Source organism: Vulpes vulpes, chromosome 12 (genome assembly GCF_048418805.1).
Source record: "Vulpes vulpes isolate BD-2025 chromosome 12, VulVul3, whole genome shotgun sequence".
NCBI classification, from domain to species: Eukaryota; Metazoa; Chordata; class Mammalia; order Carnivora; family Canidae; genus Vulpes; species Vulpes vulpes.
In genome coordinates, this window is record NC_132791.1 from 165,309,056 (window position 1) to 165,336,953 (window position 27,898).

Below are 27,898 nucleotides of genomic sequence, written 5' to 3' on the forward strand. Positions count from 1 at the left end.
AAGAATACGATTCTCATCAATAGAGAGGTAAAGCCTGCCGACCATTCTGGGAACTAAAGAAACCAACTTACTCTTACCAGACTGAAGGCCTCAGAGCAGACAGGACAGAGCCTTCCTGCAGTGATTCTGGAAGCGAGTAGAATCAGATCTGGGCCTGCCGGTGAGGCTGGATGCCAGCAGGGAAGAGCCGTCCATAGCCAGAAAGGCATCCTCCCATGGCAGCTCTGATATGGCCACTGACACAGTGCTAAGTGCCATGTCTGGCCCCTACCCCAATTCTACATTCTTCTGGATCCTCTAAGACTCTGTGTCAGGTAACATCAAGGTAGGAGCCTGTGATCCCCACAGGGTGACTTGTGCACTTTCCTGTTCTGGGGCATGACACCTTCAAGGTAAGTCCTGAGTCCAGGCTTTTTCCCAAGTGTGGGTGACATCTATCTCATTCGGTATAATTGCCAAGTCCTGACACCACAATCCTTCAGAAGTTCAGAAGTGCCCACCAAGAGAGAGATGCTGCCTGCCTCTGGCTCATCAACTTGCATGGCCAGTTACAACAGAGGTAGATGCACCAAGTTCACCCTCTGAGCCAGGGTCACTCTTGCCCTCTGCAAGCTGCCAGCAGCTCTGGGGAAGGTAAGACCAAGGTGGCCACTGGGGGGACCTCATTTACCAAAGGGGCAAATGCAGCTTCCCACAGGGCAGGGTGGCCCTTCCGCCATCATTGCTGAGACTCAGAGCACAGTGAATAACTATTACCAACTATTTGGGGTGCTTGTTTATTCTTGTAAATCATAGGCATCTACTGTACTGGGGTTTCTATGTCGGTAGTAGGGGCCCCATTCAACCTGCTCCTGAATGGTTCTCTGCTCTTCGCTTCCGATGGAACTGTAGCTGGCTAGAGTCTCTTTAGAGGCTCTAGTGATGATGATCTGTGGAATGGCAAATTTCTTCTTGCTCGACGTTACCTTTACATCAGGTTTCTCTAGAAGGAAGAAAACATCCAGGTATTTAACATGTCTGTGGAAAAGCTCTTCTATAAGGCAGACGATGCCTGTGTTAGGGCCAGAGCAAAAGAATTAGATGTGGTTCAGGAACAGAAGCGGGCAAGGTTGAAAGCAGTCAGAACAGTCTGTGAATGTTCTAGAGCTTTAACTGATTGACAGCTCAGCCACGAGGGTGGTGAATCCTCGACACCCTCTTTCAGGGAAGAAAAAGGGAGACACACTTCCACCATCCACTATGGAGAGACTGAGCTGCCAGCCAGCTTGTATGACAGACATAGAAGAAAAGGGAACAGAGAGAAAAGAGGAGACATGGTCTGCCTCAGGGTTGAAGGTTCAGATACACAATTTCCAAAGGATTCTAAATCTACTAAAACAAAACAAAGACAACCTCTCTGTACAGAATTTTATCAATCAGAATGCTGAAGAATTAACATTTCTTCTTTTTTTAAAAAAAGATTTATTTATTGTAGAGAGTGAATACGAACTGGGGGATGGGCAGAGGGCAAGGGAAAGAGAATCCTCAAGCACACTCCCCGCTGAGCACGGAGCTCAACACGGGGCTGGATCCCAGGACCCTGAGATCATGACCTGAGGTGAAACCAAGAGTCAGACACTCAACAGACTGAATCAGCCTGGCACCCAAGAATGAACATTTCTGATGTTGGCCACAGCATTTTCTTAAACTTGTTAAGGTTGCAAGGACTGCATAGGACTCGTGAAATGCCAAGTTTGTCAAATGTTACAAAATACATAAGCAGAAGTGCCTTTATGGCTTTCACTGCTGCCTCTCCCAGCCTGCTCCCCAGGGTTCCAGGTTGGAGGCACATCCTTTCAGGCTTCTGTTCAAGCACTACAGAGAGGGGTCTTTCTCTCTGTGCACATTTGCATGCAGGTAGAGTTAGAATAATCAGTGTCACATGTTGGTTACAAAATGCTAGCAGGTGGTCCTATTGCTTTGCAGTGTTCTTTGTTCCCTACTTTAAATACCTCATGAACCCAGCTACCTGGCGACATGTGAATAGTTGCTCTTTCTGTGTCAGACATCATTCTGAGCCTAGAATAATAATGATGGTGAATACCAAGCCACAGCACTTTCTGAAGTAGGTCCTCTTATCACCTCTGTTTACAGATGAAGGAACTGAGGCAGAGTGGTCATTTGCTCAAGGCGAGTAGTAGAGGGAGATGCTGGGGCCCAGAGCTCTGTCCATCTTCATTGCTACATCTGCAGCTTTGTTTGAACTACCAATGAATGACCCATGGCCTGCACTAGGACTGGAAGCGTCCTTTGTATTTTTGTCATGAAGTAAAAAACTGCATTTCATATTTTGCATTTAATTTAAATTGGGGGTTCTTTTTAAAAGAGATTTTTTAAATTTACTTTTATTTTTTTTAATTAATTAATTAATTTATTTATTAGAAAGAGAAAGAGCAGGGAGGGGAAGAGGCAGAGGAAAAAGGAGAGGCAGACTTCCTGCTGAGCAGGGAGCCTGACGTAGGGCTTGATCCCAGGACCCCAAGATCATGGCCTGAGTCAGAGGCAGATGCTTCACTGACTGAGCCACCCAGGTGCCCCTGGAGGGTTCATTTTTGGTATTAATACACTTTTTATATATTGACTAAAAATCTATGAATATTTGATTTAAAAAATAATACATAATTAAAAATTACCTATGGAAGGATTCTTTTCCTTTCAGACATTTCATATGTGCATGTGGAGTTTGATGCATTTAGGATCATACTATGTCATGGCTGAGATCCATATCTGCACATACAGGGGTGGCAGCCTGTAGTCCATTATCTGGGGTCCCATCCAGTACATAACCAGCTCCCTTTAATGAATATAAATGTAGGTTACTTCCAATTTTAATCTTTTTCGAGTGGTGCCATAATTAACATTTACACATTTATGAGGGTTTATCTATTGGGTAAGTTACTAGAAGGGTTTTTGGTAAACGTGGCCAAACTTTTTCATAAAGATTATATCAACATATATGTCCACTAAGAATCTGTAAATAGGACACTTCTCTGTACCTTCCCCTAATTCTTGTCAATTTGCTAAATCTTGTCCTATATTATATGAAAATGGAACTATTGGCTCCTGTCTCCACTGGTCACATCAGCTTCCCTGGGGAGGTTGAGCCTCCTTTTGCTTGTTCATGATCCAGTGGTATTTATTTTCCTTGAATGCATGTCATATTGTTTCCTCATTTTGTACTTTGACCTTTTTTGTATGTGAGAGCTTTTTGTATAGTTAGGAGATTTTACCTTTGTGATCTTATTGCAAACGGTTCCCCTTGCTTTTCAGTTTCTCTTTGTTGCTTTTTGGACAGATAGGCACATCAGTCTTTTCCTTATGGCTCTTAGAGTCTGTCAGAGTGAAAAAGGGTGTTCTCCACACCAAACCAATAAAAACTGTGAGTTTTACTTTCTATGTTTAATTTTTTGATTCATAAAGAATTCAAGTAAGGATTGAGACAAAAATACTGTTTTCTCAGTTGTCAATTCAGTTGTCCCAGCACCACTGAGTGAACGAATGTCCCTTCGTTGCTCCACATCTTCCACGTGGTGCCTTTATCATGAACTCCCACACGAATGTGTGACACTGCGTGTCCTCCGCAGCTCACACCGTAGCAGCATGTTTTCACGTCAGTGCTCAATCCCTCTTGCACCTCGATTTTCCAGTTTCCTACTGTGTTTACATTTTTATTTTCCTAGGTGAACTTTAGAATAACTTGCTCAGTTCCCAAAAAGACCTCTGGTGTTTTGATTGTGGTCACTGATTTCATAGATTAAGGGAAAATTAGCATCTTTACAGTTTTGAGGTTTTCTAGTTCAAAAAAAGACTTCTTTAGAGTTATAAAACTTCATTTTTAGGGTTCTTGATATCTACTACCTGTACTAGTTTTTCAGTTACTGCTTTAAAAATCACCACAGTGCAACCCAGGTGGCCCAGCGGTTTAGCGCCGCCTTCAGCCCAGGGTGTGATCCTGGGGACCCGGGATCAAGTCCCACATTGGGCTCCCTGCATAGAGCCTGCTTCTCCCTCTGCCTGTGTCTCTGTCTCTATCTCTCTCTCTCTTCTGTATCTCATGAATAAATAAATAAAATCTTAAAAAAAAAACCACCACAAATTTAGTGGCTAACTTAGAATAGCATATACATGTATCATCTCAGTTTCTGTCCAGAGTCCAGACAACGTTCCAGCTGTCAGCCAGGCTGCACCCTCACCTGGACCCGTGGCCTTCCAAACTCATTCCAGATGCTAGGCTGAAGTCATTTCTTTATGGGTGAAGGGCTGAAGTCCCTATTTTCTTGCTGGCTATTAGCAGGGGGTTGGTTGTTCCCAGCTCTTCTCACAGCACGACAACTTCTTAAACAATTTTTTATTTTTTTAAGATTTTATTTATTTATTCATAAGAGACACAGAGAGGGGGGGGGGGCAGAGACACAGGCAGAGGAAGAAGCAGGCTCCACGCAGGGAGCCTGATGTGGGACTCGATCCTGGGACTCCAGGATCATGCCTTGGACCAGAGGCAGGCACTAAACCACTGAGCCACCCAGGGATCCCCAGCATTTTTTTTAAATATTTTATTTAGAGAGAGAGAGTATGAGATGCAGGAGGGGTAGGGGGAGAAGAAGCAGCAGACTCCTCCTGAGCAGGAAGCTGGACAAAGGGCTCAATCCCAGGACCCTGGGATCATGACCTGAGGTGAAGGCAGACGCTTACCCAACTGAGCCACCAAGGAGCCCCTGTAGTCACTTCTTATATTCTTACCCATCTGGAATTTGAGCATATGGCAGGAGGTTAAAATTCAACTTGAACTTTCTCTCAACATGTTAAGCAATTTTCCTAGCATAATTTATTGTATAATCCTTCCTTTTGCCACTAACATTTGCTGCAGGGTTTTTTACACACTAATTGCACATATACACTCATAGTAAGCATTTATTTTTGTCCATATTTTCTATTTCATTGACATATTTTCTTTAAGATTTTATTTTGAGAGTGAGCACAAGCAGGGGTGAGGAGTAGAAGAAGAGGAGAGGGAGATGGAGAAGCAGACTTCCTGCTGAGCAGGGAGCCTGATGCGGGGCTTGATCCAAGGACCCTGGGATCATGACCTGAGCCGAAGGGAGATGCTTCAGGGAGATGCTTCACTGACTGAGCCACCCAGAAGCCCCTCATTGATCTACTATTGTACTGTTAACTATGTTATTTTAATTATTATACATTTTGATACATTTTTAAAAAGATTTTATTTTTAAATAATCACTACACCCAATGTGAGGTTCAAACAACCCCAAGATCAAGAGTCACATGCTCTACCAACTAAGCCAGACAGGCACCCCAATGTGATGCATTTTTGAACTTTTAATTTTAAAGTTATAAATTCACAGAAAGTTGCAAAAGTACAGAGAAGTCCCATATACCCCCACCCATTTTCACCCAGTGGTTCCAATGGTAACATTTTCTGTACGTACAGGACAATATAACAACACCAAGACCTAGATTTTGGCACAATGTGTGTTCTATGTCATTTTGTACCATGTAAACACCACTAAGATTAAGATACAGAACTATCCCATCACCCCACAGACCTCCTTCTCACTAGAGACCTCAATAGCCACCCCTTTCTCCCCCTGCAACCTCCCCACTCCCCTGCCATCTCTGACCGCTGGCAATGACTGCTGTGTTCTCCCATCTCTATCATTTTGTCACTTGGAGAACATTATAAAAATGGAATCATGCAGCATGTGACCTTTTGAACTTGGCTTTTTTCATTCAGTATGTTTTTAGTAGCTGATAAACAAATGTTCCTTAAGTTTCTTTTTTTTCCCCAAAAATTTATTGCAAGTAAACACACTCTACCTTCAAAAAAATATGGAAATATTCAGACACACATGAAAATAGAATAGTGTAATGAGTACCCGTATATGCATCACTGAGCTTCAATCAATATTTCAATATTTTGTCACCTTGTTCTTTCTCAGTTTTTTTTCTGAGTATTTTCAAGCAAATCTCAGATATAATTTTACCCATAAATAATGCAAAGAAATCTCTACCAAGGATTGTTTTAGCATCACCACAATAGCCTTGTCACATCTAAGAAAGCTACCATTGATTCCTTATCTAATATCCAATTTGGTTATCTAAGAATGACTTAGCCCAGGCTCCCAGTGTATTTAGTCCCTCAAACTTTGTACAGTCCTCTCTGCTCTAGGCTGAATCCACCCAAAAGTCTTGTGTTGAAGGCCTCATCCCCAATGAAATGGTATTTGGAAGTGAGGCCTTTGGGAGGAGATCAGGTTGGGTTGACGTCATCAGAGTAGAGCCCCCATGATGGGATCGGTGCCCTTACAGGAGGAAGAGGAGACCACAACCCTCTTTCTTCAGCCATGTGAAGACAGCAATTAGATGGCTTTTTGCAAGCCAAGAATGGGTCCTCACAGGAACCAAATCATGGCACCCAGGTTGTAGGACTCCTCAGCCTCTAGGATTATGACAAATAAATGTCTGTTGTTGATGCTGAGCTTGATCTCACAACCCTGAGATCACGACCTGAGCCTAAATCAAGAGTCAGACACTTAACTAAGCCACCCAGGTGCCCTCCTGTCATTTATTTGTAGAAAAGTTGGAGTATTTTTCTCAATAGGATTTCCAGCATTTTGGAACTGGCTTATTGCAAATTTGTGGTGTATTAATCTCTATAATGTGTATGTGGATTTTGTAATGAAAAATTTAAGTTATACATAAGTATCGAGACAAGATGACATACCCCATCACAGCAGCCACAGTTAAAAACCCATAATCAAATTTTATCTGTGCCCTAGCACTTACTCTCTGTTCTGTTTACTATTGCTGTATAACAACTTACCCCAAACTCTAGGAGCTTAAAACCTTGCTTTTATTTTCTCACAATTTTAAGGGTCAGGAATTCAGGATAGGCTTAACTAGGCAGCTATCACTTATGGTCCCTAGGTGGCTACAGTTGGATGTTGTCTGGAGCTGCAGTCCTCTGAAGGCTCCACCAGGCTGGACATGCGAGACGGCCACTCAGGGCTTGTCACTAATGCTGCTGCTACATGGTGTCTTGTGGCTCAGCTGGGAAGACTCAAAGGCCTGGGGCTAGAATCACCTAAAGGTTTGTTCACTCACAAGTCTGACACGGGCTGGAAGAGCTTAGAGACCAGGACTGCTGACTGCAGCACCTCCACACGGCCTCCCCAGGTGGCTGAGCTTCTTCACAGCGTGACGTGATGTGGCATGCCGCTCAGGGTTCCAAACACCAACCTGTGTTCCAGTGAGCAAGGCAGGACGGCATCACCTTCCATGGCCCTGCCTCAAACCACTTTCACCACATTCTGTTGGTTATAAGAAAATGTCAAACTTGCAGCCATTTAAGGAGAGAGGGTAGAGACTCTAGCTGGGAGGAGCATCAAGGCCACACGGTAGAACAGGAGGGATAGGAGCTGTGGCTGTCTTTGGAAAATATCCTCATCCACACTATATGTGTTCACTTTACAGCAAATCTCAGATACCACCTCCATTAATCCCATTGATTTGTACTTTAATATTTTGGGTGCAGTTCTAAGAGACAAGGGCTTGTGTATATTCCATGCTTTTTGATGCACAATTCACACAAGATAAAATGCACAATTCTTAAAATGTTCAGCTCGATGAGTTCACAATTGTATGAACCTTTTTAATCACCCAAACAAGCAGCAGAACTTTCTATCACCTTACGGAGTCCTCCAGTCAGCTAGCCTCCCCCTCCCCAGCCTCAGCAAGAACTTTCTGATTTCTATCCCACAGTGGTAAGACCTACCTTTATTAATTATGTAATGCACGGAATGTTTGACTCATCAGGACTCTCCATTTCTCTAAGACTTTTATGGTATTAGGTTAATTGAAGGAAACCTTAACTTTCAAAAACCCTATCTCTTCCAAATCTAATAGGGAAATTCTTTAGCTTTAAAACCCAAATGTGAGAGGGGATGCTTTTGCCCAATTTAGATGTTCTACTTGGCAGACCATGTGTATGTCTTCACTTCTGATTGCTGGATTGTGCTCTCTGCAAGGCCACCAAGACCAGTGGCTTGCCTTATTCAGTGGAGTCCTCAACCTCCATTGTTGCAAAGAGATTGGGTTTACTCAATCTCTTTGCAACATTTAACACTGTTGACTGGGGCAGCCCTGGTGGCGCAGCGGTTTAGCGCCGCCTGCAGCTCAGGGTGTGATCCTGGAGGCCTGGGATTGAGTCCCAGGTCGGGCTCCTTGCATGGAGCCTGCTTCTGCTTCTCCCTCTGCCTGTGTCTCTGCCTATCTCTCTCTCTCTGTGTGTTTCTCATGAATAAATAAATAAATCTAAAAAAAAAAAAAAAAACCACTGTTGACTATTTTATCTTTTTTTTTTTTAAAGATTGTTTATTACCTTTTTAAACAGCTTTGTTGCATTATAATTTATGTACCATTGGTTTAAAGTATAGCATTCAATGATTTTTAGTAAACTTTCAGAGTTGGGCACCCATTGATCCAGTTTTAAGAACATTTCTGTCACCTTCAGATCTCTTCTGCCCATTTGTGGCTAATCCCGGTTCCCACCCTTAGTCTAGGCTTCCCTTTATATCAATTTGCCTTTTCTGGACATTTCATATAAATGGAATACTAATAGCTGTGGTCTTTATGTCTGCCTTCTCTCACTGGAGTATCTTGATTTGGGGGTGTCTTCATGATGCAGCATGTCAGTAGCTTGCTCTTTGTTATTGCTGGGATGTTCCCTTCTATGAAAGAACCACACCGTTCACCTTCTTTCTTGGAAGTCCATCCTCTCTCTTGCTCTCTGACTTTTCTTCTCTAGTCCAACTTGTCTCTACCCTCTGGAATGAGGGTGTGACAGATGCTGTGCCTCTCCAGCAGGCACGCTCCCTGCCCACACCTGCCCTCACTGGTAGAGGTCCAGCACCAGAATTTTCACATCTGAGTCCATCCTAGCAATGCTGGACAAGTGAGGCCTAGCAGGGGAAGGTTTTCCTTGCAAGAACAGCAGCATCTCATGTCTACATGGGACACCTAGAGCTCTCTGGGGACTGTGGATACTGAGGGTGGCAAAGCGTAGACCCAAACAGTCCTTGATATCACTTCCTGCTGCTGAGCAAGCCACCCTGAGTGCCCCTCTCTGATCCTTTTTTTGGGAGACCTTGAACCCATCAGCAGGGAAACCATATCTTGTTAGCTGTTTTGTGGCTTGCAGCCAGAAGCTCCCAACAGACTGGTAGCATTAGCATTCTCCACATCTCCTCCCCAGGACTCTGGCCCTTCCTGCAGCCTTCCACTCTTAAGGGCTGACACATCAGGATCTGAAGTCCAGGCCTTGCTCCCAAGCCCAAGAGCCTCGTTTGAAAGGGTGTCTGCCCTTGAGGGCTCACAGGTGCCTCACTCTGAGCCTGCCTCTCTCCTCGCCAGGTCCACATTCCTCCTGACCATTCTTGTCACGGTCAGGGTCTGCTGGTTCCACCTCCTGGATCTTTTTGGGATTCCTGCTGCCAGGGCCTCATTAGTTCCTCCTCGGTGGCAGCATTGGGCCTACCACAGGTTCCCTCTACTGGAGAACGTTTCCAAGGCACCAACCCCATCACACCTCCCTTGTTGCTATTACTTAACAGTTCCATTTCCACAAGGCACGTGCCAAACAGACGAAAGGCTTCCTACTCCGCTGCTTCTGTGGCCTCACCCTCCTGCCCATCCGCGAGCGTCCGGCCAGGGGGCTGTCCGCCGAGTGGAAGCCCTAGGGTCCCTGCGCCCCAGCACGGTGCTCCTAGCCCTTCTTACACGCCTGCTCCAGACTCGAGTGGCCTTCCGAGCTTCTGCTTCGGCGAGAGGGCCGTGGAGGGAGCAGCCGTGCCCATAGCAGTGCACGGGGCTAAGCCCGACCCCCGGCACTCCTATCCCCGCCGCGCACCGCCTACCTTCCACTTCGGACGAGGAAGGTCGCAGCCGCTTGGGTGCCCCTCTCTTCCCTGGGAAGCTGTCTGCAGGCCTGCTGTCCGGAGGTTTCTCGGGTTCCTGAGATTGCCTGTCCATCGACCTCTCCCTAGCCTTCGCCACGGAGTACCCGCGCCCCTTCTCCTCCCCTGAAACACACGGACGAGGAGTCAGCCCTGCCGGCTCCCCGAGGCTGCGCGGGCGTCTCCAGGGGCGAGTACGCGGGGAGGCGCCGGCGCTCCGTTACCTTTCCTAGATTTGTGTTTGCTTTTGGAAAGTCCCATAAGTGAGCCCACTGCCCCAGCCGGCAAACCTGGCCCCCTGGCCCCCCGGCCCCCCGGCCCCCCGGCCCTCCGGCCCTCCGCGGGCGCGCAGCTCGAGTGACTCACAGAGGCTCCCGCAGCCGGGCGGCGCGAGTCGTCACGGCAACGCCTCCCGCCCGCGGGACCAGCGACGTGCTCTCGCGAGAGCCGCGCGCGCCGGAAGTGGGGACGACCCCGGAAGTTCCCGCGGGGCGGAACTGGTCGGTGCGATCAACTCGGCTGCCGGGGGGAGTCTGTTAGTCCGTTTCGGGGGGGGGCCTGCTGCTGCCGGACCGGCCATGGACGGTAGGAGACCCCGCCCGTCGGGGGAGGGCGGGCCCCGCGGACCTCGGTCAGAGACCCCGGACCCCGATCCTCACCCTCGATGCCAGACCCTCACCCCCTTCCCCAAGCTCCTCAGCGTCCAGCCCCCGCCCCACCCCCAGCTCCTGGACCGACGACAGACATCGGCCTTTGGGGCCCTAGGGGTCAGGTCAGAGGGCATCCCCGTCCCCAGGATACCACTACACGACAGTAAGAAGAGCCCAGGCAGAAAGCACCTGCCGTGTGCCAGGCCTCCCTGACAGCAGCTCTTAGCGGTGGGAGCTTGATGTCCCCTCCTGCACACGGGGACGCAGCTGGAGGTCTGGCTCCCAGCGTTGGCGCCACCGCCTGCTGCACCTCCTGTGCCCCGCTCTGCCCCGCTCTGGACACCAGGAACAGAAGGGGGCGTCATACGGTCGGGTACCTACCTTTGCTAGGATGATCGGGGACTGCTGGGGTGCACAGGTTCTGAAGATCCCTTTGGGAAATGTAGAGAGCTGTACAACCACGTCGTTGTCCGGAAAGACACCCTGTATCCCTTGCCTCAGACAAGATGAAGTACTCCCTCCCACGTCTGCACCCCCTGCATCCCGCACTGCACATGTCCACACCCCCAGCACACCTATCCTCACCCCTGCACCCCCAGCTCACCTGTCCACACCCCCTGCACCCCACACCTGTCCATACCCCTCCAAACCCACAGCCCCCACTGCACATATCCGCACCCGCAAACCTGTCCACATCCTCGCACCCCATGAAGACACATGTCTGCACTCCCCACAAGGCCACATCCCCCACACCTGTCTGCACCCCTCCACACACATCTCCACACTCTGCCTGCACTCCCCCACCACACATGTTGGGTTTTGCTCCACAGTTTCTCAGCTCTCTGGGGGGCGGGAGGGAGGGTGAATTTCTTTTGGCGGTTTCACTTTTTTCCAGGGTTAGGTTTTGTCTTAACAGCTCTCTGCTATTCAGAGTCTATTCCTGCCACTCTAGATGAGAAAGCCGAGGCAGGGAGAGACAGTGATTATGTCACGCTGCCAGCTAGAGACTCGGAGCCACACCTTGTTTTCCCTGTGGGAGGCACTCTGCCTGCCACCTGTGTCAGGTTAGGTCTGATTTGCAGATTGCACAGCTGACTTTGGCCTTGACCAGGGCACAACCAGGCCATCCCTGAAACCCGTAGTGGGCTCTCAGCTGGGGACCTTGATTTGCATTTGTGAACGCTCTGCACCCTGACTCTGGATACAGGATTTTGTTTCTTCATTCTGGGCTAGTGAAACCCTTTCAGATATTCTTCACATTTAAAAATGTGAATAAATTGAGGTTTAAACGTGAATCTGGATCTTCCTGCCTCTTGAGTTTCGGTGAGTGAGTAGCAAGTGTAGCTGTCAGGAGAGTTATCTATACTCTCCAGTCTCTTTGAATCTTCCATGAGGGACAGGAAGGCACCCAAGCCAGATTTGAAAGCTCAGACATGCCAGCTGCCATGGAAGTTGGTCTCTGTGGGTCACATCTTTGATATCAGAGGAGTCATCTTCTTGCTACTTAAACTCATTTACTTTGGGGGAGAAAGAGTATATAAAATTTAGATCGCCCACTACCGAACTTTATTAAATGAGGAAAGAATCTTAAGGGCCTTTGTGAAGTTGTCTTAATTACAAAGCACCCACTTGGGTTTTTACTGTGGGCCATGTGCTGTGTCCATGACCTCACATGTCTGTATACTAACCCTTGGTCAGCTAGCGCTCCCTGGTATTACCTATAGGGTCGGATGTTAGGGAGCCTCTACATTTGCCCAAACCGTCTGGCTGACAAGAGAGCAGAACTGGTGCCCTCGTTCATCTCCTGCCTCCCTGAAGGCCCCATCCGTGCCTGCGTCCTGTTCCAGCTCTTTCTGTCTAGGAGGGTCTTTGTGGCCCTATCTTTTTGTTAGACATGCCACCTGTCACAGTTGAAATCCTCAAACCCTCTCTTTTCTTTGCAGATACCCTGTTCCAGTTGAAGGTATGTGATGAATGACCTTTCACCCCCACCCTGCCTTGGTGGTCAGCAAATGAGGACAAATGGTGTCTGTCGTGCTCAGAGGGACAGATTATAAATCGGAAGATTCTGCACAGTGCTCTTCCAGTCTGATGACAGATGGGGTTATTGAGTTGGCTTGATGGCATATTAATCCTTTCCTTGTCTTGGGCTAAGCAGAATCGAGTTGTGTGGGCTCATCCACGAGAGAGGGAGCATGCTGTCTTTAGGAAACAAAGCTTGGGTGTTCGCTGCATCCCTTGACGTTTCACTAGGCATTTAAATCTGTGCTTTTAAGTTCGTTAAAATCATGTTGAAGGAGAGCATTCTGAGCAACTGAGCATGCCTCTTATAATTAATCCAGGGTAAGCTTCTGCCACATTTCCCTCAAATGCCTCCGTAGTTAACCGTCCCTGGTTAGTTCTGTAAGACTGGGCAGGAGTGATGTGCCCACGCTGCTAACCGTAGCTCATCACCCTGGCTTTGCAGTGGAGAGGAAGGGCGGGGAACACCAGGACACCACAGGCACTTTGTTCAACAAGCTTCCACCTTGTGGAAGGCGCTCAGGGCCAGATTCCCAGGTCAGGAAAATCTGGGTTTTTCCCTGAAGGAATGTAGGAGTGTGAGGTAGGCAGACAAGAAGCACCTTCTGTGTGACAGAAAGTCCTAGGTGGGGGCGGGGTATCCTCCAAGCAGGCAGGTTTCGGCAGGGAAGCTATGTGGGACTCTGGAAGGTTTCTCTTTCACTTGGGTTTGTTTCTTTTTTGTAATTTGAGAGACAGAAAGAGAGAGAGAGAGCATGTGCGCATGCATGAGCAGGGGGGAGGGGCAGAGGGAGAAGCAGACTCCCTGCTGAGCAGGGAGGTGGATACTAGACTATGCTGGAGTGCATGACTCAGTCCAGGCACCCTGGGATCATGACCTGAGCCGAAGGCAAATGCTTCACCGACTGAGACACCCATGAGTTATTTTTTTTCTGTTTTTTAAATTAATTTATTATCATTTATTTGAGCAGAGGGAGAGGCTGACTCCCTGCAGAGCAGAGCAGGGAGCCCATCACTTGGGTTGTCTGAGAATTCTCTCCTGTGGGCTTCCTGGTCATCAAATGAGTCCTCTTTGGGGAGCTACAGGGCCACTCTGACCAGGGCCGAGAGCATGCACTGCCCAGCAGCCCCTCACAGACACACTGTTCTGTGAAGAGAACACTTTGAGGTGTATGTTCATTGGGAATTCCGTATTACCGCTTGGGGTAGCCTGAAACAGATTCTGTTGAGTTTTTTTCCAAAAGATCAAAATCTGTAAGTACAGGCACCTGGGCGGCTCAGTCAGTTAAGTGTCTGACTCTTGATTTCAGCACAGATTGTGATCCCAGGGTCCTGAGTTCAAGCCTTGCATCCAACTCTGTGTTCAGTGGAGAGTCTGCTTGAGATTCTCTCTGTTCCTCTCCTGTGCTCATCACTGTCTCTCATGGATAAATAAATCTTTTAACGAAAAAAGATCCAGAAGTAGTAGTGATTGTGTTAGTTTTTTTTTGTTTTGTTTTTTAGATTTTATTTATTTATTCACGACAGACATAGGCAGAGGGAGAAGCAGGCTCCCCACAGGGAGCCCAATGCGGGACCTGATTCTGGGACCTCAGGATCACGCCCTGAGCGTAAGGCAGATGTTCAACCTCTGAGCCACCCAGGTGTCCCGAGTTGGCTTTTCTTTTAAAGATTTTATTTATTCACGAGAGAGAGAGAGAGAGAGAGAGCATGAGCAGGGGGCAGAGGGAGAAGCAGACTCTCCACTGAGCAGGGAGCCCAGGGAGGGGCTTGATCCCATGACCTTGAGATCACAACCTGAGCCAAAGACCAATGCTTAACCATCTAAGCCACCCAGGTGCTCCGTGTGAGTTGGCTTTTTAACTTTCCACTCTAGGGGAGAATTTGGATTACGGTGCTCTGGGATAGGACATTTTAGGAAACCCTCACAGCCCTCCTGTCCCTTGAGCCTCAGAGACCCAGTGAGCCTCCTCCATGCAGCCCTAGGCCATGAGGATGCTGGCGGGCTGGGCACCTTCTGTGTATGGGGCAAGGGGTGCTGAGGAGGGTGGGGAGGGTGCTGAAGGGCAGGCCGCGTGCATCTAACCTGAGTGTCCTGCTTCTGCTCAGTTCACAGCAAAGCAGCTAGAGAAGCTGGCCAAGAAAGCAGAAAAGGACTCCAAGGCAGAGCAGGCCAAGGTGAAGAAGGTGAGGTTGCACCATGTCCAGGCCATGTGCTGTTCTCATGATCCTTGTTTCTGTTGCTTCTTTTGCATTGTTCGGGTATCTTCCTTTTGTGTGAGGTATGCCCCACGACTCTGGCCGTGGGTGTTCTCCCAGGAGCCTACTTGGGGCCTGTGGTGGCTCCTCCCTGCCCACTGAGGGCGTCCGGAGCCAAAGGACCACTTGGGGCCTGTGGTGGCTCCTCCCTGCCCACTGAGGGCATCCGGAGCCAAAGGACCTGGCATTTCTGCATTTGCACGAAGCTAGCAGGTCTCACCCTAGGAAAAGCCAGGACCAGGCCCCTGAATGGGCCAGGTGGAGGTGGGACAAACAGCCATGTTGTCCCAACTGGCGCTCCTCCTGAATTTCAGGCCCTCCAGCAGAAGAACGTAGAATGTGCCCGTGTGTACGCTGAGAACGCCATCCGCAAGAAGAATGAAGGTGTGAACTGGCTCCGTATGGCATCCCGTGTGGATGCAGTGGCCTCCAAGGTGCAGACGGCCGTGACCATGAAGGGGGTGAGTGCTCGTGCCCAGGGTCACATGGCGGAGTGGAGGAGCCTGGCTAGGCAGGGGGAGCCGTGCAGGACCCTGTCGGTGGTAGTGAAAGTGGAGATTCCCTCCACACCATAATGGCGGCACCAAAGGACAAGACAAAGCATCCTCAGATTTTTCTTCACTGGCCAAGGCATGGGTCTCCTGTCTGTTGTTTAGCAGACAGCATTTCCTGGAGAGTGCAGAGGGCCCATCTTCGGTGGGGGACATCTCTTCACTTTCTCCTGTGCCAGGTGACCAAGAACATGGCCCAGGTGACCAAAGCCCTGGACAGGGCGCTAAGCACCATGGACTTGCAGAAGGTCTCTGCGGTGATGGATAGGTTCGAGCAACAGGTTCAGAACTTGGATGTGCATACAGCGGTACGTGGCCTGTGGTCTTGGGTGGCTTATGTGGCTGGCCCCACACACGTTCCCCCACTGATCTCCCTATGGGGGCCACCTCCAGAGCGCCTGATGCTTGTGGGGTCTGGACCAGCACACAGAGGTCTAGCAGATAAGAGGGAGGCCCAGGAGCCTGAGCGCTGGAGAAAGTGCCCTGAGAGAGAGTAGTGGGGTGGTCTGGTGCGGGTGGAGGGAGTGAGCCCAAAGCATGGTTGAGGTGGGTGGCCAGAAACGGGGCCACTGCAGCGGCTGCAGTGGCGTCCCAGGGCCTGCACCCACCTGCCCGGAACATGACCCCCAGGTGATGGAGGACTCCATGAGCTCGGCCACCACACTGACCACGCCGCAGGAACAGGTGGATAGCCTCATCATGCAGATCGCTGAGGAGAACGGCCTGGAGGTCCTGGACCAGCTCAACCAGCTGCCTGAGGGCGCCTCTGCCGTGGGCGAGAGCTCCGTGCGCAGCCAAGAGGACCAGCTGTCTCGGAGGTGGGCTCAGTGCCCCAGACGTTGGGCTCTTTACCCTGGGCTCTGACCCTGTGGTTGTGGGGGAAGGAGGCGCATGCAGCCTCGAGAGGAGAGCTTGTGTGGGGGGCTCTGGCCCAGGGGTGCCATTCCTTCCAAGGAAGGCCTGCCCGAGGCCCAGTCCAGGCTCCGTCTGAGGGCCTCTCTCCCTTGCTCCTTGTCCAGTGTCTGTGTCATGTGTCAGCTATGGCACTCAGACACTTGTCGCTGGTTCACTGTAGGAAAAGAAGTGTTTGCTCTACTGCTGTTCCCCAGGTTTCTCCTGTGCTGTCTCAGGACAGCCTTGCAGAGCTGAGATAGAAAGGACAGGGTTGTAGTCTCCAGCACAAGATGCCAATCCAGATCTTGTGCTGGAGTGCACAGCAGTGCTGAGGCACCTCTGCCCTCGCCCTCATAGGGGTTGTGTCGTTGATTTGCAGGTTGGCCGCCCTGAGAAACTAGCCGAGCCCTCCTGCAGTGCCCTGCTTCCCTGGCCGTGACGTGTGGGAAGGGCCGGGGAGGAGGCCCCCATCTCTGTCCCCACGCCTCTTGCCTTTCCACACACCCTGCCGTGCGGCCCTTCCCTCCACGCCTGGGGATTGTCCCTCTTAGCGTAGATGGTGGCTCTGTGTCCTGGTGGGTGAGTTTGCACACACTTCTGATTTCTGTGGGTTATTTCTGTGACTGTGGGCTGACCAGCTTGGGGTTCTGCAGGCCCCCCTCTCCCCCACTCTCTGAGAAGTTGATGGGGACTGACCAGTGGATGCCATGTGGGCCATGGGGGCCTTCAGAGTCCATGTAATGGCAGATGTGCTGCTAGTGGCCAGCCAGTGGGGTCAGCGCTGCTTCTGGTGGCCAGGAAGCACCTGGAGGCCAGCTGGCTGAGCCCTACTAGGGATCCCCAGCAGCAGGTGCCATGCTCCAATCCAGGCAGGCCCACCCGCAGGGACCCATCTTCGTTCCACTGCTGCCTTGGAAGGGCCTGGGGCCCCACAGGATGTGCTGTGTGTCCTCTGGGAACTCAGGGTGTGCACTGAGGTCCCTCCCAGCAAGGAGCACAGGGTCTTACACCCCTGCTGGGGGTGCGGGGTCTGTGTCATCCTCCCTATACTGTATAGATAATGGGTGCCTCCCCCTGACTGGTCTCCCCTCCTGCCTCGTGGGCTCACACCGTTTAATCTGGAAGCCAGAGGGGGTCACCAGATCTCAGAGAGGTGCCTCCAGCAGGGCCAGCTTTGGAGTAGCCGTGGCAGCCACAGCTCAGCAGCTAGCAGCCAGCTCCTCCCAGGGATTTTTCTGGGACAGGCAGCCGTTTCCGTTTTTCATTTCTTGAAGTTTACTTTGTTTTCTTGAAGCTTCCAGGGGTTTTTGTTTTATTGCCAAAATAGAAGGAGCAGACAGCAGATGGGGAACACTGGGCCCCAGCCCCCTCATTGGTGTGAGCTGGTGAGAACTTCATGGTTGGTACTGAGCCGGGCCCAGCTCCGTGCACAGCTGACTGCCCGACCAGCCCTTCTCAGAGGCTTCCTGCCACTCCCCAGTCTGTCCTCACACCAGTGATGCTTGTGAACAGAGATGTTGGAGACCTTTACCATGACTTTGCTACATTTGATTCTTCTGGACTTGGTTGTCCTCGGGTGTCCTGTGTGGTCAGTTGTGTTTGAGCAGCCTTGACACTCTAGACTGGTGTGAGACCCCAGAGGGAGGGTCAGAGTGCTGTCTGGCTTTTCTTCCACAATGCTGGCCTCGCCTTACTCCCTGGCTGTGGTCGCTCAGGGCGCCACATGCTGGGGGTTCAGAGAAGACCCCGACTGCCCTGGTGCCCACTGGGCACCAAGCTCCATGGCTGTGGCTCATCAAAGAGCAGTGGGCGTGTTTGCCCGTTTTTCTAAAATGCTATTGTGAGTAAACACATTGATCCCTGAGAACTTTGTCTGGCTTTGCTTTAGTGGCCTTGGGTAGAGTGGGGAGCTGTAGGTGGGACCCTCCGTATGGCTCTCCCACCCCTGTGCAAGAGGCCGACGAGTGGTACCTGGCAGAGGAGCAGGTGGGTGGGTGGTATGAGGTATGCATGTTCTCAGGCCCCACCCCACAGAGTTGGAATCTGAAGTTTTAAGTTTTCTTTTTAAGTTTTTACCTTGAAATAATTTTAAACATACATAAAAGTTGCAACTTGTGTGGATTCTATAGTTATATATTTGTGTACACCAGCACCCTCCACATCCACTTCCTAGTTAACCGTATGTAACTGGCTAAGTCGGGAAACCACCCTGATGTTATTTACTTGCAGTGCCTCCGTTCTTCCAGCCTGGACAGTCCCTCTCATTTGTCTTTGTCACCTGGATGGTCTTTTTTCTTAAGGGTTAGAGAAAATGAGCGTGCATGAGCCAGGCAGAGGTGGGGCAGAGGAGAGGGCAAGGGAGAACCCCAAGCAGGCTCCACATCCAGCGCAGAGACTGACACGGGGCTCCATCCACGACCCTGAGATAAGGACCAGAGCTGAGATGAAGAGTCAGACGCTGAACTTTTGAGGCCCCCAGGCCCCTGACATGGATGGCCTTGAGGCATGCTGGCCAGTTATTTGGCAGCCTGCCTTTCCACTCAGGCTGTGGTGACATTTTCACACAAGGGCATTGAGGTCACAGCTATTGGCAAGCGTCCCCATGCTCGAAGCTGGGTGCGTGGTGTTGCCGGTTGTTCCCCTGGTGGGGGTGGGGGTGGTGTGGGCCAGGCATCTCCCCTGTGACGTTGTGTTTTCCTTCTCTGTGGAGTATCTTGTGGGGAGCAATTTTAAGACTGCCAGCATCACCTACAGGGCTGTTGTACTCGGCCCTGATGCTTGTGCTCCTTGATGAATCTTCCTGGTAACAGTATTTGTGGTGATTTCCTATTTGTGGTTCTGTTTGAAGGAAGAGTTTCTTCTTTGCACTTACTGTGTTATATCTGTGTCAGAGCTGACCTGTGGGTATTTCTGCTCTGTGTGGACCAGAGGCAGATCTACCCTAAAGAGGCTCAATCTCACCACCCCTCTCCTCACTGGCAGCAGAACCTGCCTCTCCTCAATCCCCCTCCCCGCCAATCCCTGTCCCTTTGTCTCTACACAAAGCTCTTGGAACTGCTATTGGCCCCCAGCTGAGCAGAGGACACCATGCATGGTCCTTCCTTGGCCTCCCATTCTCATCCACACTGCTTCCCACATCCTTCTGTCCCCCTGGTGAGTGATCTGCTGCTCTTCTATTGTGGGTGCCCCCATCTTGCTGGGCCTTGATTTGGTGTTTGAATGTGTGAAATGTGATGGAGGCTTAGATTTGGACCCCTCAGCCTCCACCTGCCCACTGGCTGGGGAAGGGTTCCCTGGACTCCACGGCAGGCACCCCCACCACCCAGGCCCCTTGCACCTGCGCACATCTGCGTGTGCATCTGGCCAGGGGAGGGGTGGCTCATCCCCCCCCCCCCCCCCACGACTCACTCAAGAAAGGTCTCGAGCTTGGAACAATGTTGAGCGGAAATGGAAATAAGCTGTAGCAGGACAAATGGAGAGTAGATAGCAGAGAGCCGCCTGGGACCAGATGGGTTTCTGGGTGGCACCCACGGCTACGGCCTGTCTCTGGTGTGATGAGGGTTATTTCAAACCTTGAAAAAATGCTTCCATGTAGCAAACTTGGTGTGCTACCTCCGCAGCCCACCAGAGGGCCCCTTCTAGCAGTCTCCGCCAGAAAATCCTGTGGCTGCCTGAAGGCTTTCTGGTGGGGCCAAATCAGGGAGGAACCTTTACTTGCTATTTTTTCCTTTAATGTTAAATTGACCCAAAGTGATCAGCAAATACCCAGCAGTGTCCCTTCTGGTCATGTCAGATCAGCCTGGGAATGAGAGGCAGGGACCCTCACGGGGGCTGGGGGCGCCAGGCAGGCTGTCCAGTTTCAGGTGGGGGCTGTGCAGGGCTGGCTATTCCTTTGCGGGCATTTTGGGCCCAGGGCATCTGGGCAGGGGAGCTCCTCCCTCACTATTAAAGCCTGTGCCTGTCCACATGGGGTGTTCCCAGAGGCTCTGGTCTAGAAAGGGGGTAGCAGGGCCAAGGGGCAGATGTGAACACGTGTGTGCATGAGGATGTGGGGAGGGGTGTGGGCACATCTGTGTGCATGAGGATGTGGAAGGGGTGTGAACACGTGTGTGCATGACAACGTGGGAGGGGTTTGCATACATGTATGCATAAGCATAGGCTTTTGTACACATGCATGTGTACACATGTAAAGGTGTGCCTTCCTGCAGGTGTGTGTGTGCCTGGGAAGGGGGCACCAGGAGCCTAGACTGCGTTTATAAAGACTTGAGCCCATGCAGAGCGCTTTCAAAGAGCCTGAGCCCTTTCTGGTCCTACTCTTCCAGGACGCAGGCACTCCTGTGCCTTGAGGTCCAGCCTGGGACCGTTTGCACAGGATTTGCCCTCGGATGCTCAGAAACCCCCTCCAGGGACACACATCCTCATGATTCAGAAGGGTTGTTGGCCTTTATTGACAGTACAGTGTGTGTTAGTCTGGAAGTGCCCACGCCCTACTGCCTCAGGTGAGCCCAGGTACCTGCTCAGGAGAGCCCAGGCTTTGTGCATGGGGAGCAGCATCCTGGAATCTCTCTGCACTGAGGGCCACAGTATCCCCAGAGCTGTAGGAGCCCAGGAGGTCCAGACCCCAGGGCATCATAGGAGACACAGGCCGAGGAGGACGGTGGTGAGGGATGCCAGCAGGACCCCTGGCTGATGGTGGAAGCTGGGGGCCTCTGAGTAGCCATAGTTGGTCCTGCAAGAATCCTGCAGCTTGTCCAAGGAGATGGGCTCCTCCTCGGGAGTTTGTGTGTGATCACTCACCTGGGGACAGACACAGGTTGGGCTGCCTGCCTGCCTGCCTGTGTCCCTCCCTCCCAGCAGAGAAAGCTGGGTAAGCACAGCTGCCCCTCCTCACCCGTTCCACTGCCTCGAAAACCCGGAGCAGGTTGTTGGCCAGGACACCCCTGACCTCCGCTTCTGTCCACTGCCTCCTGAGTAGCTCAGCCACCAGGTCTGGGTACTTGGACACGTCTTCAAGCCCCAAGGGGAGCCTGAGGTGAGGGCAGAGAGAACCAAGCTCTGCATCCTAGGGGTCAGGGCCTCAGAAGCCTGTCCACCTTCCCACAAATCACTGAGCTGCCCATGCTCCCATCCCAAGGCCTTGGGGGCCCCAATGAAGTGGCTTCTAGAGTGAGACATACTTTGCCTGGTCACAGTTACACACTTTCCAGCTTTAGACCCTCATAACATGTTTATGGGAGGCGTGACCCATCTCATCCACAGGACACTGGCCTTGCCCCTTACCTGGAGACACCATCAAAGTCCCCACCAAAGCCCACAGCTCCAGCTCCTGCCACCTTCTTGATGTGATCCAGATGGTCTGCCAAAGAAGGCAACAGGTGTGGGTCCTGGGACCAGCCCTCCCCTACTCAGCTCCTGGGGCCACTCACATCTGCCTACCTGCTACTTGGGACAGGGTGGCCTCCTTTTTGCAGGAAACATAGTCATTGTAGAAATTCACCATCACCAGGCTACCTGTCTGGTTCTGCTTAGGAGAAGGGTGGAGCAGTGGGCCAAGAGCAAGCACCGCACCTCAGGACCAGTCCAGGGAACAGGGCAGACGGCCCCCAACCCCAGCCTGTCCCCCAGCCCCTCACCACCAGCTGAAGCACATCATCAGGCACGTTGCGCCGGTGCTGACACAGGCTGTAGGCCGAGGAGTGGCTGAAGAGGACGGGAGCCTTGGACAGACTAAGGGCAGCCTTCATGGTGCTCACAGACACGTGGGCCAAGTCAATGATGACCCCCAGCCGGTTCATCTCCTTCACCACACGCTGCATGGACACAAGGCTCAGCGGCCAGCCTTCTGGGGTTCACTGAAGCCCCCCGTGACAAGGCCAGGCATGGGGAGGAGCGGATTTGGGCAAGGGCCTTGCTGGACCAGGTATTAATGAACTCTTCAATGGCTAGGAGATGACCCACAGGTTCCAGGGAACACCCATTCTGAGACAGCCCCTGCTAGCTCCAGCTGACAGTGAACTGAGGGCCTGAGAGACAGGACCCTGTGTCCTGGGTCACTTCTCTAAGGGTGACTGTGGTCTTTGCTGAATGCCCTGCCTCACCTGGCCAAAGGGTGACAGGCCTTGGCTCTCGCCCTTGTCCTCTCCTGTGTCCACCAGCCAGTTGTCAGCCCTGGGAGAGCAGAAAGCAGGTATCCCAGGAGCAGAACAGTCATCCTGGTCCTCCCACACCTAGGACTCCCGGAAGGACAGCAAGGTGCCGGAGAGAGGCAGACCCTCGTTTGGCCTGTGGGCCCTCCTGTGCGCACTTACCAGGGTGTGTTGCAGCTGTGGGTAAGAGTCATGTACCGCATGCCCAGGTGGTAGAGTGTCCGCAGGACGCCCAGGCTGCTGTCTATGGAGTGGCCCCCCTCCACACCAACAAGACTGGCTATCTTCCCCTCCTGGAAGGCCTGCCGGATGCCTGTGGGGAGAGCCAACTGCGGCGGAGTGTCCCTGGAGCCTCCACATAAGGCATATCTGGGCAACTCTAGCTGCTCTGTTGAGGGCTGGGGCTGGACCAGGACCCACCTGTGCTGTTGGTGACACACACAAAGGTTTCTGGGTACATCTGGCACATGCGATGGATGACATCGATCTGCTCCAGTGTCCTCTTCACAGCATCTTTGTTCTGGGTGTCACAGGGTGTGTATGCGGACCAGAACTAGGGGCCACAGGGGAGAGGTGCTAGTAGGGAGGCTCTGGGTCCCACCCTCACAGGCATGTGGGCATCGGGCTCCCCTCCCATCTTGGAAGCCCTCCCATGGCCTGTGTGGCTCTCCAGGTCCCTTCCAAAGACCTGTGTCTTCAAGGGGCTTAGGAGGTCCACGGCCACCAGGGAGGGCCTGCGCCATAGTCTGGACACAGAGGAGGGGTGAAGGGACCCCAGCACAGGCGAATGTAGGGCTGGGCTGAGCCATACCTGGCCCCCCACAAAACCAGCCTTCAGCTTGGGGATGTTGGTGTGTGTGTGGGTGAGACTCGTCAGGTTGGCCGCCTCAACCTGAAGCTGGTTGTTGAACCTGGTTAGCAGCTGCCAGGGCAGGTCGTTGTGCCTGGGGAAGGCCAGAGAAAGGCTCAGAGGCCAGCCAGGATGGCCCCATGGACCTGGGGCCTCCAAGCCTCCGAACAAAAGCCAACCACTGGGGTGACAGACTGCTCCTTGTGTGAACACACCTAAGCACAGATTAGCCGCTCCATGGTGCTCCACACCCAGGCCAGGTAACGGAGCTGAGAGACCCTCTGGGAGGTCTTCCCTTCGAGGACCCTTCCTGGGGAAGAGGGAGGAGCAGGGGCAGGAATTCCAGTCTCTGTGACACTGGGTAGCTGGGTGTGGGACGCTGAGAGTTTGCACAAGATGAAATCCTCCCCTTGCAGGGAGGGGGCGGGGATGTGGGTGTGGCCTGCCTTTGGAGACCTGGCTCCCCCACCCCACCCCACCCTCCTGGGACAGCTGGAGCAGGGCATCAGGGGCTCTGGGACAGCCCCGCCCCATTTCCGAGCACAGCCTTCTATGCTTCCACAGCACTGAGGCCCATCCTTCCCAGGAGCCATAGGAGCTAGTGCTTTGGAGGGAGGCTGGGGCGGGGAGGGAGGGGGAAGGAGTGGGGCTGAATGTCAGCAGCTGGTCTGGGCTACAAAGGCAGAACCCACAGGGCTGGACCCAAGAACCAGGAGTTGCCCAAAGGAGGAGAGACCTCTGGGATGCTTGGTCTCCCTCGGTTGCATATGCAGAAGAGATATGGGCCAGGGAGCTGGTTGGAAATGCAGAGTCTCGGGCCCATCTCAGACCTGCCAGCTGGAAACTGCGCTGGAATCAGCGAAGTCTGGAATTCAGGACACCTGTGAAGGCGCTCCTGCTGGATCCCTAATACAGTGCCAAGGGGCCTTCGTCCTGGCGCTTCGGTAGCCCTCCCAGCCCCATCCCAGGGGGCACTGCCCTATGTGGGTGGCCACTCCTGGTTTTGAGACCGCTCCTCCCAGGACCAGCAGCCCCAGGCTCACCCCCCATCTAGTTCCCATCTCCAACCCCTCCTCCCACCTCTCAACTCAGTTTTTCCACCTGGAGCATGGGGATGCTTTGGTACTTTAGAGTACATGGGAGGGTAGATGAGGACCTCAGGCCAGCCACCCCTGGGTGGAGCTTTTCCAAAGCAAATTGGGCCCAGACCCCAGAAGCGCCCCCTGCTCTCTCGGGGGGCTCCTGTCATAGCTGTGTTTTGATGGGACAGGGTGTGGGCTGGTGGTCAGGACGGCTTTGCTGGTGGAGTGGTGGATGGGTAGGTAAACTTCAGAGTACCAGGGCCTCTGGGTGCTGCCCTGGGGGCAGGGCGGGGCAGGGCCTTGCACAGGACTTTGCCCTCCCCCCCCTCCCCGCCTCCGAGGTTGCCACACCCTCTAGGTGTCAGCCTGGAAACCACCAGGAGGGAGGGTCACTTTCACTGGAACCCACAGCAGGGAACAGAGGCCACCTTCCGCCTGCTGTCAACACGGCTTGTTCTAGACCCTGCTGGATCCACCCTCCTTATCTGTGAGGCCAGGGCAGCGTCCTCAGTGGTGACAGGAGGACCCTGTCCCATTCCAAGGGGACAGGTGACAAGTCCCAGCCCTTGAATGACAGCTAGCTATTGTCGGAGAGATTACTGGTGGCTTCTTATCTCCACCTTTTTCTTAGTAACAGAAACCCCTATTTCTGGCTATTTGAAATAGAGATACTTTCTTGCCCCTGTATAGCGGGTATGGCCATGTGACAAGTTCTGCCGTTTGGGAGCTTCCGAAAGCTCTCCTTCACAGACAGCTGTAGCTCAGTCCGTGTCCTCCGTGTCCCCTGCTCACTCCTGCTGGCTGGCATGCCGATGGAGACGGCCGCTTATAGCAGCCCGTGACCATTATGAAACACCACGCCGGGCCTCCCTCTGGATGTCTCTCGACTTGGGTCTCTTGCCCCAAGAGTAATGCAGGTAGCTGATACCCAAGCGTTGGGTTTGGTCCTGTCAACCTCGTCTTCACTTTGTAGCTCTCTGGACTATCTCAGGTCCCCAGACTCCAGTTCCCTGAGCATTCCTGGCTGTCTGGGCCCTTGGATCCAACTTACCTGTCATGTGGGCCTCAGGAACCCCACTATGTGCCCAGCCACCCCTTGGCCCTGAGAATCAGGGAGCAGAGCAGCTTCCCTGACTCACCTTTGGCATCTGCGCATTCGCTGGCCACGGACCAGACAGCAGTGGCTCCGTCCCGGGGAGGCGGGAGGGGTACCCTGGTAGCAGCCTCTGAGGAGACTTGGCCTCACCCTCCTCGGAGCATGTATGAGGGGACCCTGGGGCCAAGGAGGAGCTACAGGGAGGGAGGGGTGCACGACCTCCTTTCTCTTGGGCTACCGCAGCTCCCTGGGCTTCCCATAGAACGACATAGCCCATTTTCTTAGTTTTTTGTCCAACAAAGCCCAGAACACCTGCCAAATAGTAATAACTGGAGCATTTACTGAACAGTTGCTGGGAGCAGACAGAGACACACACGGGTGCCCTCCTAACGGTGCTGCACCCAGGGTGTGCTAGTGCATGCCACAGGCCACTCTTGGGCGGCACACACAGGGGTCCAGTTCCTGCTGTCCGCTGGTCGGCAGGGGAACCGCGGCAGAAGGGAAGCAGGAGTGGCTGTGGTGTGTGCACAGGTGGCATTTCACACAGGGGTCAGGAAAGGTGGCCTGAGCAAAGCTCAGGAGGGGAAGAGAGTGGGAGCATGGCTGTGAGGACAAGTGGGGACAGTGGGACCCACCTGGAGCATCTGGGGGTGTGAGGATGGCCAGGGGCGGCAGGGGGGCTCTTGGGGGCTGAAAGCAGACTTGGGCTCTACTCTGAGCTCAGTGGGAGACGCGGTGGGTGGAGGGTTTGAGCTAGAAGGACCGGAGCTGGAACTTATATCTCCCACACTCCCCTGGCTGCAGCTCTGAGCCTGGACCTTGGCTGGCAGAAACCAGGACAGAGGCTCACTGGTGACCTGGTGGAGGTGGAGGTGAAGTGGGGGCAGGGAGAGAGGGTGGGTGCAGATGCAGGACACAAGCTCTGCTGGGGCAGCTGTGACACCAGAGGCACAACAAGATGGGAAGAGGTCTGCAGGAGTGGGTGCGTCAGGGAGCACACCAGTGAGGTCATGCTAGGCAGACAGCACAGAGGTGACCCAGGGGCCCCTTGCCTGGTGAGTCACCCCCAGGTGGATACGTCTCAGAGGAGGGTTACAAGGGCCAGGAAAGGCCTCCCGGGGGCCAGTGGCAGACACCACCCTTACCCACAGCTTCAGGTGAAGCAGCAAAGGCCCAGTGAGGAAGTATGGCCCCTTGGATTTTGTGGCTAGTTGGAGGCATGCCCAGGGCCAGGTGCCACCATCTTCTACCCCCAGTACCCACTCCAGGCTGGGATCTGGCACCTATGGGCACAGGGGGGGTTAGGTTGTAGGACACCCCAGGTGCTGCTGAGCCACAGGGGCTTTGCAACTGCTCCACTCCTGCTAAAGCTTTGGAAAGCCCTAACAGACCCCACAAGGAAACTGAGTCCCAGCAGAGATAGGTCTGTCAAGTCAAGGGCACATGAGCTCCTGCCCCTGCAGCCCCAGATCCCCAGTACCAGGACATGTGGCCACTCACCCGTCGATGACAGGTGTGCCCCGCATGATCCTCTCAGCCTCATCCCGGAACCGGTCTCCAGCACAGATGGCCACCAGGGGCCAGAGCCACCAGCTGATCCACATGACACAATCCACCAGGCTGGCCTGTGCACAGCGGGATCCAACGGAGGGAGGCCGTAAGGAGCTGCTGTGTGTGCTGGAAGAGAGAGCAGAGGTCTTCAGTCTGGCTGATTGTTGCCAGGAGCCGTCCCATTCAAGGCTCCCAGTGTTCAATCAGTAACCAACACTTCCCTGAGAAGGGGGCGGGGGTGCAGATGGAAGGCCCTGGACCCTGTGGGCTGGGTGCAGCTGTTGGGCCAGATAGGAGGCCGCTGATGCCAAGAGACTACCCAGAGCCCCGGTGAAAGGGCGGCTTGGGAGAGGCCACTCAGGGTAAGTGGTCAACCAGTGCTCGTGTTGTTACTGTCACCACACCCCTTTATTTGCCTGTAAAAATAGCTTCAGGTGAGTATGGAAGATGGCATGTGGCCCTGGATGCTCCCACCACACCCCACCCTGTGCTCCTGGCCTGCAGCCCTCAGCGTCCCGGCCACCCCGACCCCGGCTGCAGAGCAGGCTGGACCTGGGGGTTTAGGCCAGAAATCTGGAGCGTCAGCGTTTTGCAGCCCTGCTGCCCACTCAGGGCCCCTGGTGCGTGGTCACTGCCAGAACCAGAGGATCCTGGTCCCAGGCTGGGCCAGCATCCAGGGTTCTAGGCGGCAGCAGGACTGGGAGGGAACCAGGCCAGGAAGGCTAGTGAGGGGTGTGGGTCAGGTAGGGAGACCCCAGCTGCTCCGTGTCCTCAGGGCCCTCTCAGG

General features: G+C 52.9%; 3 protein-coding genes across 4 annotated transcripts; 1 reads left to right on the forward strand and 2 right to left on the reverse strand.

Moving 5' to 3' along the window:
• Positions 1–760: 760 nt before the first annotated feature.
• On the reverse strand, positions 761–10,343 carry SPATA33 (spermatogenesis associated 33). Its single transcript, XM_072731306.1, has 3 exons — positions 10,235–10,343; positions 9,972–10,136; positions 761–982 (listed from the first exon to the last, which is right to left on the reverse strand). Exons 1-3 carry the CDS (start codon positions 10,269–10,271, stop codon positions 777–779), a joined length of 408 nt encoding a protein of 135 aa, XP_072587407.1. The 5' UTR covers positions 10,272–10,343; the 3' UTR covers positions 761–776.
• A 125-nt stretch (positions 10,344–10,468) lies between these two features.
• Positions 10,469–18,507, forward strand: CHMP1A (charged multivesicular body protein 1A). The gene is made up of 7 exons (XM_026005011.2): positions 10,469–10,595; positions 12,604–12,623; positions 14,792–14,869; positions 15,256–15,402; positions 15,672–15,800; positions 16,123–16,310; positions 16,766–18,507. Exons 1-7 carry the CDS (start codon positions 10,589–10,591, stop codon positions 16,785–16,787), a joined length of 591 nt encoding a protein of 196 aa, XP_025860796.1. The 5' UTR covers positions 10,469–10,588; the 3' UTR covers positions 16,788–18,507.
• A 2,303-nt stretch (positions 18,508–20,810) lies between these two features.
• DPEP1 (dipeptidase 1) lies at positions 20,811–27,300 on the reverse strand. Of its 2 annotated transcripts, none has more exons than XM_026005005.2 (10): positions 27,061–27,300; positions 23,344–23,476; positions 22,953–23,085; positions 22,695–22,845; positions 22,485–22,554; positions 22,020–22,196; positions 21,823–21,907; positions 21,667–21,742; positions 21,278–21,413; positions 20,811–21,183 (listed from the first exon to the last, which is right to left on the reverse strand). In XM_026005005.2, exons 1-10 carry the CDS (start codon positions 27,162–27,164, stop codon positions 21,016–21,018), a joined length of 1,233 nt encoding a protein of 410 aa, XP_025860790.2. In that variant the 5' UTR covers positions 27,165–27,300; the 3' UTR covers positions 20,811–21,015. The 2 variants fall into 2 exon arrangements, with proteins under 2 accessions (XP_025860790.2, XP_025860791.2); XM_026005006.2 differs by having other exon boundaries at positions 22,953–23,052; positions 27,061–27,283.
• Between the last annotated feature and the right edge of the window lie 598 nt (positions 27,301–27,898).